The 15329-nt window shown below is 33.2% G+C and overlaps 1 protein-coding gene across 1 annotated transcript in view; it reads left to right on the top strand.

The window, feature by feature from the left end:
* The window catches only part of LOC133178117 (uncharacterized), a 74884-nt gene that overhangs the window by 25908 nt on the left and 33647 nt on the right, over positions 1-15329 (top strand). Inside the window, exons 6-7 of the mRNA XM_061312875.1 lie at positions 11579-11712; positions 14760-14933. Of these exons, the coding sequence (XP_061168859.1) occupies positions 11579-11712; positions 14760-14933 (308 nt within the window). The remainder of the gene's footprint in view (positions 1-11578; positions 11713-14759; positions 14934-15329) is intronic.

The raw sequence follows: 15329 nt of genomic DNA, 5'->3' as shown, positions 1-15329 counted from the left end.
TTTGTAGATAAAGTATTTGAAATGAATTTTAAATATGTTATTAAGACTGCAAATATCTAGAGTAATGTCAAATATCTTTTAAAAATTCACTTCCGGTCGCGTGTTTTCCTGTCCTCAAAATGAGAAGTTGTCTGAACAAGATCTCGGAAACGATGAGAGATTAAGACTTCAAACTTATATGAGCAACAGATCTTAAGATGTAAGCAAAACCATTTGGGTTCAAACCGTCAGCCGTCACTTCCGGTCGTCACAGGTAGTGATCAAAGAAATCGAAAATTTCAACTTTTCTTTTTTTAAATAAAAATTGCATCACTTTATTGCATCTTTTTCGCAGATTCGAAAGGTGTTGGTCCCACCGGAAACAAAAACGACAACTTCCGGTTATAAGAGAAAAACTACATAATTTGAGTATTTTACTTTCCCATCAATATTTTTTTTCTAGATAAAGTATTTGAAATGAATTTTAAATATGTTATTCAGACTGCAAATGTCTAGAGTAATCTTAAATATCTTTCAAAAATTCACTTCCGGTCGCATGTTTTCCTGTCCTCAAAATGTGAAGTTGTCTGAGCGAGATCTCAAAACCAGGTAAAAGATTAAAACACTAAACTTTTATGAGTAATAGACCTTGAGGGGTAGGCAAAACCATTTGGGTTAAACGCGTCAGTCGTCACTTCCGCTTGTCACAGTAAGTGATCAAAAAGATCTATAAAAAAAAATTAACTTTTCTTTTTTAAATTAATGCTTGCATCACTTCATTGCATCTCTTTCGCTGTTTTGAAATATGTTAGATTGGAATCAAAAAGTCAATTTCCGGTTTTAGGAGATAAACTACTTTATTTTGATATTTAACCTTCTCATAAATATTCCTCATCGATAATGTACTTGAAATGACTTTATGTATGTTGTATATACTGCAAATGTCTAGAGAAAGTCAGAGATTTTTATAAAATTCACTTCCGGTCTCGTGTTTACCTGTCCTCAAAATTTGAATTTGTTCTCACAATATTGCTCGGCAACAGTAAACGCCTGAAGTCTAAAACTTTCAGGACTGATGGTAAGTCATCAGTTTATTTGAATCGTGAGAAAATCTTGTATCGCCGTTACTTTCGGTACTTCCGGTCGTGACCGGAAGTCATGTAAAAAAGTGAATGGTTAATGGTAAGCACGTTGGATTTTCACGCTGATGACCACGGTTAAATCCCCAGAGTGTCTGAATTTCTTTTATCTCTTTTTCCGCTTGAATTTTCGTTTTTATTTTCAGAATCGGACGGAAGACCTCTCATTGCTCGCAATGAGTTTCTAGTTTTTACTATTATATTTATTGTTTTAAGATTAAAAAATCGAATGTTTACCGTCCCGATTTCTTAGAAAGTTGTCAAATTTTACTAATGTACCCTATGGGAACTTGTTGGAAAATTATCACAATTTTTCACCTATTTTTGTGTTTCTGCCCAAGAGATTTCTTTTTCAGCCAAGGACAGGAAAGTTATTGTAAAAAAATCAACAAATTGTGAAATATCAAAAACAGTTGACCATCTAGGTTGGTCTAGGAATTATTACAAAGTTTATTTTTTCAATGCCCAATACCTCTAAAATTGCCATACAGCGGTATAAATATATCGGTGCAGATAAATTCTCGGCGCAGATGAATTATTTTGGTACAAAAAATAGCAATGTTTAGATTGCTACTTTGTTTCTTTTGATATTCTGTCAACAGTTTTTAGTATAATATCCATGAACGTCTTGAATATACAAGCGAGTCGTGTCATTCTTCAGTGTCAAGCATTGCTTACAAAAATCGGAAAACACTGACGTCGTTAGAACCATTTCAGCGTTTTTCCTAATTATTGTCGTAAAAGCACACTTTCAGACCCATAAGCGTTATAGATAATGTTAATTTTGTATCAAAATCACAATATCTGGGAAAGATGTAACGTCGCACATATGACTGCATGAAATTAAAAAGATGCGCAAGATCATGCGCACTCGAATTAGACTCGGCCTCGTTAAGCGCAAAGAACTTTGCGTTTAAAAAAAACAAAAAAAAAAACAAAAACAAAAAAAAAAAAAAAAAAACAAAAACAAAAAAAAAACAAAAAAAACAAAAAAAAAAAAAAAACACCTTGCAATGAAGTGCCTAAACGCAATAATTTTTGCATTTGTTTTGTCACGGGTATATAGATGATCGGTTTTGTTAGAGTGTCCAGTACATTGTAGCATGGCCAACCAGAGGTGTGTCGCATTTGCTGCTCTTCCTCTTGTAGGACTTTACAATTGGCAAATAAGCAACGGATTTGACGGTTAACTGTATGGACAGCGGAAAATACGTTAATGCAAATTTGCAAAAAAACCTACGGAAATACAAATCAGTCACTTGAAATAAAATCAACAGACTCAGTTGCAAAATCAACAGACTCCGATACAATACGAACAATCCAATGCAAAACGAACAATCGTTAATTGAGTTGATGCTAGATGGCGTACAAAAAACAGTCATTATCTGAATTAACGCTAGATAGTGTGCGAGTTTGTACATTATGCAAAGAACAAAAAAGTTTAACTCTGTTTAAAGTTCATGAAAAACTTAATCTGTAGATTGCAATTTGTAATTTTGCAAATTGTACAATCACAACTTTTTTAACTGTGCAAAATGTAAAAGAAAACTACGTCAATGAACAACATTGTACTTCGTAAACTTCCGATTTTTCAACTCGTGAAATGTAAAATGTATTACGTTGTATTATGCTTACACCTACAAAGTAGATTAACGTTTTATATAAAAAGGTCATGGTCTCAGTGTCATATTTTATGATACATGTACCATGAGTATGATTTTTTAATTATACATTTTTTCTATTGACAAGTTATTTTTTTTATATTGAACACATTGTCAATGTACTAGAAGATTTATTTGTACAAACAATACAAATCTATGAACAAGGCATAAAGTACGTGTTGCTCACGGCAGTCACTTCAAAAGCAATCTTGAGTAACTTTCAGTTTTATAAAAGAAATCTTTCATATATATATATATATATATATATATATATATATATATATATATATATATATATATATATATATATATATATATATATAATTACCTGAATTCAATTTAGCTTTTTGGACTATTATCATAAAAGCGAATTGGTTGAATCTATATTGGTTATAATATCATGTACTATTTGAACCAGCGTTGTTCCAATCTACATGTATACTGTTAGCGAAAGCAGCGAGCTCATTAGACTTACGTATAAGAACAGAGAAAATTTGAACTAATTTTAAAATATGCATATATTCTTCATGAAAATTTTTGGTGAACGCTACCCAGAATTCTTTCGCTACCAGCATTCCATGCGAGTATGGCTTATAACAGGTAACGATTTTTAAAACTATTGCAGAGAGCTGGCTTTAAAAAATTATTACATCTACTCTACAATGTCTTTCTTTTAAAAAAAATGCAAAAGGCCTATTTTACGTCCCGTTCGAGAATTTTTCACTCATATAGAGACGTCACCATATACTATGAAGGGCTTCAAATTTAGACCTTTACTCGACACACAGAGCCATTAAGCAGTGAGGGTTCTTTGTCTTGCCAACGCCTACCGTGTCAAGGGGCCTCGGTTTTTTAGGTCTCATCCGAAGGGCCCGCAACTTTCACTTCAAAGTGCCGAGCGCTACATATTTTTTTTTTTTTTTTTTTTTGACTTAGGTCAGTTGCGGCCGAGATTCGAAGACACGACCTTCCGATCACGGAGCAAGCACTACCGACTGAGCTTCTGTGACGGTCTTTAAAGTTGGAAGAGACCGATCAAAGTTACAAGCCTAAGCAGTGTAAGGTTTTAATGGTACAGCGGTCACACCGATAACATATTATATCATAATTATGAACTCGAGTTTTAGTATGCCTTAGCTGAAAGCTCCGAAGCTTTTCTGATCACCAGTTGTCCGGCGTCCGTCCGTCTTGTTGTCTGTCCGTCCATTCATCTGTAAACTTCACATTTTCAACTTCTCAAGAAACAAAGGATCAATTTTAGCCAAAGTTGGCAAAAGTGTCTATGGGTAAAAGGGATTCTAAATACTGAAATCAAGGGCCAAGACCGCTTTCACAGGGAGATAATCAAGAAAAGGCAAAAATAAGGGAGGTCATTAAAAAAATCTTTTCAAGAACCACTAGTACTGGGCCAGAAAAGTTGAAACTTAATATGTGGAATTTTCCTGAGGAAGTGTAGATTCTAAATTGTTCCAATTATGACCACCAGGGGTAAGGTGGGCTGCAATAGGGATAAAAGTTTTTCATTGAAATATATTGGGAAATTTATTTTATCTTCAAATATATTTATTCTTCAAAAATGTTATTCACATGAACCACTGGACTAGAAAATAATGAAACTTACGTGAAAGCTTCCAGACATTGTAATATTCTTCAAATTATGGACCCGGCCTGGAGGAAGGGTGGGACCACAATAAAGAATCAAAGTTTAACACTGGAATATATAAGAAAAATTTCCTTCTCAAGAACCACTGGACGTGTATAAAAGCAACTTATGTGAAGGCTTCCTGAGGTAGTATAGATTTTAAACCGCTCAACTCATGGCCCCCGGGGGTAGCTTGGGGCTCCAATAGGGAATCAAAATTTCGAATGGAACTATTTGAATTTTTGAAAATCTTCTTAAGGAACACAAAAGAACCATTAATTTACAATCGTTCCCGTGTAGTTTGAATTTATTTATTTATTTAAATTATGGCTCCTGTAAGTCAATAATGAGATTTTGTTTCTTTTTCAAAAGTTTATTAATGCACCATGATCGTATAGGTTTTTTAAATACAATTCCTGAAACATTTTCAGAATAAACCTTCACAATTTGTATAAACAACAGCTTTTAAGATAAATCCGAAATTGTCAAATGTCCGAAAGAACTGAGAGGTAGAACAAATAAGAGTAGAAATGTACGAGTGTCAATCATAAAGCCCAAAAGTAGTAAAAAGTTAAAAAGGTATAAAAAGTGAGTTTTCCCAGCAAATAGGGTATTTTATGCTTAGAGGGTATTCATGGTCCTGGAGATATAAGTACACTTTACTGGCTGTTTTACCATTGCCTTGCCACCTACGTTTGTCCGTAATTTTGTCCGTTGTCCAACATGGCACCACCCTCCAATCAAGGTGTACCTACGGTAGTATTATCTATGGACTCAGTCCCATTCTCTGCACCACAGGAGTTCTACGCGTAGTACTAAGCTCCTTTACTTATCTACTTCAAGGTCTTCAATTTTATTGCTCTGTGTTATTGCTCTGTCTTAATAGTAACTGCATTTCCGATCAAATTTTATTTAAGTTATAACATTTGAGCGGAAATGCAAATTTACTATTAAGATTCTTAACACAGAGCAATAAAATTGACAACGTTGATGGGATTAATTGGTTTATTCTGATCAATTCAATTACAAAAGAATTTACAAAATTATGGTTCATAGTTCCACCATCAAAGAACTGCGAACGATAGTGTTGTTCTGTCACCTACCTCCAAATAAAATTTCAAAAGTTATCATATTTGAATGATTTTTTCATATTTATAATAGTAGATATTTATGTGAATTTTTGTGAATAAAACATAAGTTATTTGGGAAAGCTAAGGGAGATAACTCTTTAATTTTAGTAAAAATTGCGTTTTTCACTATAGAAATCAACGGAAAACGGAAAACATTTTTGAAAACATTTCCTCCCTAACAAAAAAAAAAAAAAAAAAAAAAAAAAAAAAAAAAAAAAAAAAAAAAAAACTATAGTTAACTTTAGTAAACTTTAGTTAACTATAATTAAAACTTTGACACTTTGAAAACTTTGATTTACTATAGTGAAAACTTTGACACTTTGATTTACTATAGTGATCACTATGAAAATTTTGATTTACTATAGTGATAACTTGACACTTTGATTTACTATTATAGTGATCACTATGAAAACTTTGATTTACTATAGTGATAACTTTGACACTTTGATTTACTATAGTGATAACTTTGACACTTTGATTTACTATTATAGTGATCACTATGAAAACTTTGATTTACTATAGTGATAACTTAGACACTTTTGGAAAATTTGAAATCACAAGATTTTAACAAAATCAACAGCTTAAAAACTTACGACTTTTCAACTTTATACACAACCATTCCCCACGATAAATTAAAGTCCAGGCTTTTTGATATCATTGACACCGCCTTTTTAATAAAAATGGAACTCGTAGATTTACTTACCTTGGTCATTTGCAAAATTATTTTGTTAAAAACATTCTGATTGTACACACAAGTACTCTGAAGTTGACATTAAAAAGATGCTTGAGTTTCTGATTGACAATATCTATGTGGTTTTTGGAGACCAGGTCTTCCAACAATCTGTTGGAATTCCCATGGGTACCAATTGCGCCCATTATTAGCAGACCTATTTTTGTATTCATATGAAGCAGACTTTGTCCAAAATCTTATACGTGAAAAGAAGAAAACACTTGCTGTGGCCTTCAATTCGATATTTAGATATATCGACGACGTATTGTCAATTAACAATGGTTATTTCCATTCTTATGTCGATAAGAATATTCGATATATCCCGGTGAGCTTGAGATAAAAATACTACAGAGTCTGACACATCTGTTTCATATTAGGATATTTTACTTGAAAAAGACGTTAATGGCAATCTAACAAGCAAGCTTTATGATAAACGTGATGACTTTAACTTTTCAGTCGTCAACTTCCCTTACTTATGCAGCAATATACCTTCATCACCTGCATACGGGGTTTATATCTCTCAGTTGATTCGATACGCAAGAGCATGCTCTACGTATGTACAATTTCTAAAACGAGGTAAATTATTGACAAACAAGTTGATGAAATAAGAATATCAGCAGTCTCGTTTAAACTCATCATTTCGTAAGTTCTATGGTCGATACAATGACTTGTCAGCAAATACAATTTATCATTGAGTCAAATGCTGACTGACGTTTTTCATACTAAATGTTAGGCCATTATTTACACACTGAATTGTCGACGGATTTTCCGGTTATTTCCCAATCATGACAAGGAGCACACGGCGGGTGTGACCGGTCGACAGGGGATGCTCACGCCTCCGTGGCACCTGATCCCACCTCTGATGTTTTGGAGCTCCTATTTTGTAATGTTTTGTGGACTTTTGAGCTTGAATACTGTTCGTTATCTCCATATATTTCATTTGATTCACAATAGTGATCACTATGAAAACTTTGATTTACTATAGTGATAACTTTGACACTTTGATTTACTATAGTGATCACTATGAAAACTTTGATTTACTGTAGTGATAACTTGACACTTTGATTTACTATAGTGATCACTATGAAAACTTTGATTTACTATAGTGATAACTTTGACACTTTGATTTACTATAGTGATCACTATGAAAACTTTGATTTACATATTGTATAAATTCAGAGAATAAAATAATAAACGATGAAGGTAAGAGAAAAACATAATTCATTTTATTCAATTCAATTTCCATAATATCTATCAAGTTTCAGAAATATATGGCATTCAATATACACGGAATTCTGGTATTGTAAATACAAGATATGAAAAAGAAATTGAAAGAAGTCAGTAATACTGGACGAAACCTAAGACGTATTAAGTAAAAATTTTATCACAGAAAATTATGCAATGTTTACCAGGAAATGAATATCTTATATACGTTTATCACAGAAAACTTTACAACTTTCCATTTTTTTTGGATATAAGTGTTACAAAACTGACTGTAGAACAAAACATTTTCGTATTTGACAATGTTGATAACATTTTAACATATACCTTTTAACACCAGAGTTGTCCCTAAGACCTGGGGAGTTTCCCCATCTATAATGATATGCACCCCCAGTTATTCTGGTAACCCCTCAACCCCCCGGGGGAGCTAGAAACTCTAACCCCCCTTCCTTTTCAATGACCCTTACTCTTTCATTTCGTAGGGACAACCCTGCTTTTCACACAGAATTTTGGCACATTCTATGCATTGCAAGAAAAACAATACTTAAAATTTACAAAAACAACAAGCAAAACAGTGTACTTTTTCTAAAAATAAATATTTTAAAAATTATGTTTAGCTCTAAAAATGAAACAGATTGTGCTTCAAACATATTACAACTCTTAGGAGAAATAAAAAATATGTAAACATATACAAATAAACCTCTTAAAACAATACTTATGAAGGCAATTTAATAGTTTGACATCAAAAGTTTGAATACTTGCAGTTTTTTAACAGTTAAAAATTCAGTGAAAGTATATTACAGTTATAACTTAAAAAACCAGCAATAAGAATAAATATGACAACATTTGAAAACAGATAGTCCTACTACAATAAATACTACAAAAATCTAATACTACATGAAACACATTACTTTGGAATGGCAATTTCAATGGACCAGGAAATTTTTCAGACAGATATTTACATAAATTCAGTCTTTTTCTTGAACGGTATCCTTGGAAGGACGTCTCTCCCATCCCATGACTTTTTTGTGGTAGTTGTTCAACTTGTTTCGGATGGTTTTCTTAATTTCTTCTTCCGAAATACTCCACTGCGACTTGGTGAAAGCTAAAATATAGACAAAAAAAATTAGTACGATATTCTGAGCATCAGTAGGTATCAGCATAAATATAAAGAATAAGAACTGTAAGTACACGTAAATTACAATTCTTTTACAAATACATTTCTTTTTACATTAAATGTTTTCTTTAGTTAGGTGACTTAATTACAATATATATATATATATATATATATATATATATATATATATATATATATATATATATATATATATATATATATATATATATATATATATATATAAATTTAATTCAATTAAGAAATGAATTTAATTTTTGAAGATTCATGAGAACATGAATTACGACGCTTCACGCCGGCATATTTCATGAAGCGCGTTAGAGTGAAAATTCCAAGACTTTATTGCATATATATAGAACACCAGCAATCACCTTTCCAGAGATGATTTGGCTTCTGTGTAAAATGTAGGAGAAGTTCTAGGTAACAGGTTTTTGTAGAAAAACCATCATTTTCAACCTCATTTTGTCCCCCAGGATAAAAATGAAAATTCGGAAACCCTATTGCGCATCTAAAGGACGCCAGCAGGTACATGTACCTTCCGAAAGATGATAAGGCTACTGCCTAAAATGTAAGAGGAGTTTTGTGAACCAGTTTTTGTAAAAAAAAAAAAAAAAAAAAAAAAAAAGTCATTTTCGACCCCGGTTTGGCCCCCATGGTGTAAATGAAAATTCCAAAAATTTTATTGCACATCTTCAGGACACAACTATCATATTCCAAAAGATGAAATGGTTAGTGCTTAAAATAAAAGAGGTTTGGAGAAAAAGGAAGTATGATAGACGGACGGACGAACGGACCAGGGTACCGGAACAATATATCCGAACTTTCTTTAGAAAGTGCGGGTATAATTAATGAATCCAGCTACCAGTGTGATGCGTACTTTAGAAAAGTAGCAACTTGGAAATATTCGCTGCTGTGAGATTGCTGACGATTTTGCATATAAATGAAATATTTTTCATTGGTTTAGTGAAAATAACACATACGTATACAATGTAAGATGCAAATCTGTAGTTGAGTAGATAGAATCAAGAGTGGATCCAAATATTTTACTATTTCTCCAGGGGAGTATTATCCTCTAAAACATCCAATTAGGAAATATTTTTAATTAAAAATAATCCATACTCAAAGGCATTTCTTGTGTGTTTGTGGGGGTGGGGTGGGTGGGTTATCTTCTCATAGATAATCGCTTTAAAATGGATTTTACTCCATAAGGGGAGTGAGATAGACCGAAAACCCTCTTTGCAGCGAAAATTTTCAGTGCTTGCAAGAAAGAGATTCATTTTGAAAAAAAAATATATTCTCACCTATACACAGTGTAGATATTTTACTGATATTCATTTTTGTTTGGGGTTTAGCTAAATTTTCAATCTCCGTAGGCCATCAAATAAACCCTTCGCATTTGTATGGATTACATGAAGACATTAATATTGACTGCATATAATGCTTATTGCTTGTACGATCTCAAAAATATCTGAATTGTTAATGAAAAGAAAATGGATGCATAAAGTTCGTTTTATTATGTAATTTTTTTCAGGTGCAATTCGAACCAATATGTATCTTTATAAATTTGATATGCAAATATAGTAACAGCAAAACCCCGTATTACTAACTTTTAAATTTTTAATTTTTTTTAAATTCTTAAGATGTTCAACTCAATTGACTTTGATTTATTTCGCCAATTCATTCATCCTCCTCAACCCGTGCGTGCATGGGTTAATGTACTAGTCATCGTTGCAAGCCACGGTTTTTGTGTCCATTCTATTTCCAAAAAACCGTAGCTGTTTACTGCAAAATTCTTTCGTTTTAGTAAATATTAATGACATAATGGCCACGGGTTTGTGGAAATAGAATGGACACAGAACTCGTGGCTTTCGATGATTTTATTTTGTCAGGCTTATTATAACTTCAAAAAATACCTCTGAACATTTAGAGGATACATTCTTCAACTTGTTAATGGACAAGGAGTAATGTTTCAAATTGTAGAATTAATCAGCGTGGGGTGAAGGGGATAATATATCAAAATGTTTTAAAAGTTTTTTCTGTCTTTCTTCTAGACAAAATGTTAACACAAGGATATAATTATGTAAAATATAAGCCTTTTCCAAAATATTAAAATTTATGTCACTTTCGTCCAGTATTTGGGTCCACGGTTGGACTTAAATTGTGGCTGATCAAAATTTAAAACCAGGGTTCCTCACTGGCCGTTTAACGTGGCGGCCACGCCACAGTTAAATTCCTTAGCGCAGTAAGATCGACGTCTTCAGTAAGAATATTTTATAAATCAAATGATCTTCCAAATTATGTATCTTTTTCAGTTTCTCATGCTAAACCGTTAATTTACTCTAATTAGGGCACATTGTTTGGCCTGCACAATCAATTATCTCTAGACCTCGCTGGACACATAAATGAGACTAGCCATTTTTTTCACGCTTCACGATCATTACAAATGAATTTTTTGAATATCAATTAATTCATGCTTTAATAGTTAATAGATAACCAAGTCTCTAAAATTGCATTGGCACTGCGAGTTGGACATCGTACGTGTATCGTAATCATGAAGTAGTATTTTTGTAATGTTGAAAAGTTAACAATAGATTCATCAATATTTAATGCCATTTGTGTATTATTAAACTATTCATTCATAGGGGCTGTGTGTTTTTCAATTTATTTCGTGGTTCTTTCGCTAATTCGGTCGCGAAATGACCGCAAATATTGGTACTTCGCGTAAGTCTTGCGCCATAGTTAAATTTGAAATGATGGAGAACCCTGAAAACAAAAACATGTGATACTCAGATGACATTATACGCTTGCTATTCTATGAACACTGACAATCATAAAATGCATATTCAAATACCCTCCAAAGTATTCCGGGTTAATTCTCTCTTATTGCTTAGTTTAATGTGCATTTTAAAATAACCAGAAACTTTCTGTTGCTTAATTTCAGATGTATTTTAAAATAACAGGAAGAACTGATCCACCTGAGTTTATACCACCGACTCCAGCAAACAATCAGGGTTACACTGTTTTTGTTGGAGGGGACTTTCACGCTAGGTTTTTTGCAAAGAGTTCACATAAAAGGTACTAACTGAAAAAAAATGATGGTAGGAAACATTAAGAGCCATTCTCTACGAGCACAACTTTTTTGGCACGTATGATCAAGGATCTTCATGCTTTAGTAAGTAGGCCTTCTTCATGCAAATTTAAACAACTGATGATAACACATTTTATTACCTAATCAAATGGATTTTGTTGTTTAAGTAGAGATTTAATAATTTCATAATATGTAAGAGTAAAAAATTGAAATGGTTTGGCTATTTCGAATCTGAAGTGTGGCTTTGCAGGGGAAAAGAAAGTTAAAGACAGATATGTAGAAATAAAAAGTAATAAAAAGTCATTGATTAAGAAAGAAACAAATGGGGAATAGAAACAATGGGGAATCCGTTTGATATAGGTCGCAACTTTGGTATCATTTCAACGAAGTCCTGTAATTAATAAAATATGGAATAAATTCATCTTTTTTAAAAGTCTAATGCTATTATTTGAAAGAGTGAACAAGCTAAAAGACATCAAATATCTAAAGATAATGAAAAGGAATGGATACATTAATAATGTGCTTACTAGTATCTTGATTGCCATGCCAACAGGGTGTTAAACCTTAATTTTTGCATTGCAAAGTATGAACTTCCAAATTCTAACAAACGCAAATATTATAAGAATCAATTAATTCGATATGATTAGGCATATAATAAGAGTCAACAAGAGGCCCATGGGCCACGTCGCTCACCTGAGTAACTTTGGCCATGCTGTTCTTTACCAAATTCCCCCCTTTTACAATACCTATTGTGACCCCGCCCTACCCCCGGGGAACAAAATTTGAACAATTTAGAATCTACGCTACCTCAGGATGCTTCCAAATATGTCTCAGCTTTATTGCTCCAGTGGTTCTTGAAAAGAAGATTTTTAAAGATTTTTCTTATATATTTCAATGTAAAACTTGGATTCCCTATTGTGTCCCGCCCTACCCCCGGGGGTCAAGATTTGAACAATTTATAATCTACACTACCCCAGGATGCTTCCATATAAGTTTCAGCTTTTCTGGCCCAGTGGTTCTTGAGAAGAAGATTTTTAAAGATTTTTCTTATGTATTTCAATGTAAAACTTGGATTCCCTATTATGGCCCCACCCTACCCCCGGGGGTCATGATTTAAACAATTTAGATTCTACACTACCCCAGGATGCTTCCATATAAGTTTCAGCTTTTCTGGTCCGGTGGTTCTTGAGAAAAAGATTTTTTAAGATTTTCCTATATATCTCAATATAAAACTTGGATTCCCTACTGTGGCCCCGCCCTACCCCCGGGGGTCATGATTTGAACAATTTAGATTCTACACTACCCCAGGATGCTTCCATATAAGTTTCAGTATTTCTGGCCCAGTGGTTCTTGAGAAGAAGATTTTTTAAAGATTTTCCTATATATTTCAATGTAAAACTTGGATTCCCTACTGTGGCCCCGCCCTACCCCCGGGGGTCATGATTTGAACAATTTAGATTCTACACTACCCAAGGATGCTTCCATATAAGTTTCAGTATTTCTGGCCCAGTGGTTCTTGAGAAGAAGATTTTTTAAAGATTTTCCTATATATTTCAATGTAAAACTTGGATTCCCTACTGTGGCCCCGCCCTACCCCCGGGGGTCATGATTTGAACAATTTAGATTCTACACTACCCCAGGATGCTTCAGTATAAGTTTCAGTATTTCTGGCCCAGTGGTTCTTGAGAAGAAGATTTTTTAAGATTTTTCCTATATATTTCAATGTAAAACTTGGATTCCCTTTTGTGGCCCCGCCCTACCCGGGGGGTCATGATTTGAACAATTTATAATCTACACTACCCCAGGATGCTTCCATATAAGTTTTAGCTTTTCTGGCCCAGTGGTTCTTGATAAGAAGATTTTTAAAGATTTTTCTTATGTATTTCAATGTAAAACGTGGATTCCCTATTGTGGCCCCGCCCTACCCCCGGGGGTCATGATTTTAACAATTTAGAATCTTCACTACCCCAGGATGCTTCCACGTAAGTTTCAGCTTTTCTGGCCCAGTGGTTCTTGAGAAGAAGATTTTTTAATGACCCCACCCTATTTTTGTCTTTTCTTGATTATCTCCCCTTTTAAGGGGACTTGGCCCTTTATTTTAACAATTTACACTCCCCTTCACCCAAGAATACTATGTACCAAGTTTGGTTAAAATTGGCCCAGTGGTTCTTGAGAAGAAGTTGAAAATGTGAAAAGTTTACATACGGACGGACAGACGGACGGACAACGGGTGATCAGAAAAGCTCACTTGAGCTTTCAGCTCAGGTGAGCTAAAAAGGCTGTTTAAAAAGATTGCGTTACCATAGAGGTACTATTTTATTTTTCATTCATTTTGCTCTTTTTGCTATATATCGTTTACTCTTTAATTTTTTTTAATTTAAAAAGTTCATTAATTATGTCCAATTGACATATTTTTTTTGAAACTTGAATATTTGCATCTTCATACAATTTGGCTCAATGGTTGCTACGCATTTAAAGTGATATTCTGCATTCAGCATTTGTTTGCATCTTGCAATCCCTTCCTGTACTCAAATCTAACGTTATTATTAGGTGTTCTCAATATCCCCACCAATATATATTTTTTTTACGATTTCTTAATTATCTACCCTTGAAAGAGGACGTGGCTCTTTGTTTGAAGGAACCTTAGTTCTCTTTTTACAATGATGCTTTTGTGGCAAGTTTGGTTGAATTTGGCCCAATGGTTCTTGGAAATGTCGAAAAAGTAAACAGACGGACTGATAGACAGACAGACAACTGTCAAAAGGTGATCAGAAAAGCTCAGTGAAACCTTAGCAGGTGAATGACTGTAGTTTTGTCCAATTTCAAAAAGTTTACATCATTCTCATTTTGTCTGTGAATGATATATAACATCATGGTTCATATAGAAAAAAAAAATAAAGAAGCAATTAAAAAGTTCAATTCCCTACAGAGAATGGCCCTTAATAGAAATAGACACCTGAAGCTCTCGAAAATTCTTCTCTGCTTTCCATGATTATGAACACAAATTTATGTCTTTTCTTTCCTTTTTTTGTAGGAAAATAGTACGCTTCGATGTATTGAGAATTGATGGAAGACGTGTTAACTACACTAAAATTCAAGATGCATCACACATCAGTACTAATGCTGTCTTTATATCAGTGAGCTGGTTGCTAACAGAAAAGGACATAGGACACCACATTCTGTGTGCAAATGCTGAGGATGATGACGGGTAATGGATATTTTATGTTTATCAAAAATATAGGGCTAAATGTAAATAATTTATAAGTATTGGCAGTTCATTAAAATAATCGAAGTAATTGTACGTAATATGTACTTTTATATTATTTACATGTAACTATTATAAATTTAGTAAAGAACCTTTTAAAGGATTTACTACATAATTTAAGAGTATAACTTTTATCCTGCATGATGAAATACAATAATAAACTCGATTAGTGATTTCTGTCTTACCTTCTACATTGTTTTATTATCTAACTTTAAAACTTTTAATTTTTAAAGGAAAAAAAAGATTCAAAACTAGTAGATAGTGTATTGAATGGTATGATCTTGAGATCAAAGGGATAGGCATTACGAAATTTCTGTGAAGTCCACTATTTTGCAATCG

Source organism: Saccostrea echinata, unplaced genomic scaffold (genome assembly GCF_033153115.1).
Source record: "Saccostrea echinata isolate AGI-Se365-2 ecotype Australia unplaced genomic scaffold, CSIRO_AGI_Sech_v1 ptg000002l, whole genome shotgun sequence".
Lineage (NCBI taxonomy): Eukaryota > Metazoa > Mollusca > Bivalvia > Ostreida > Ostreidae > Saccostrea > Saccostrea echinata.
Note: the sequence above shows the minus strand (reverse complement) of the source record. Positions and strands in the feature narration are given on the sequence as shown.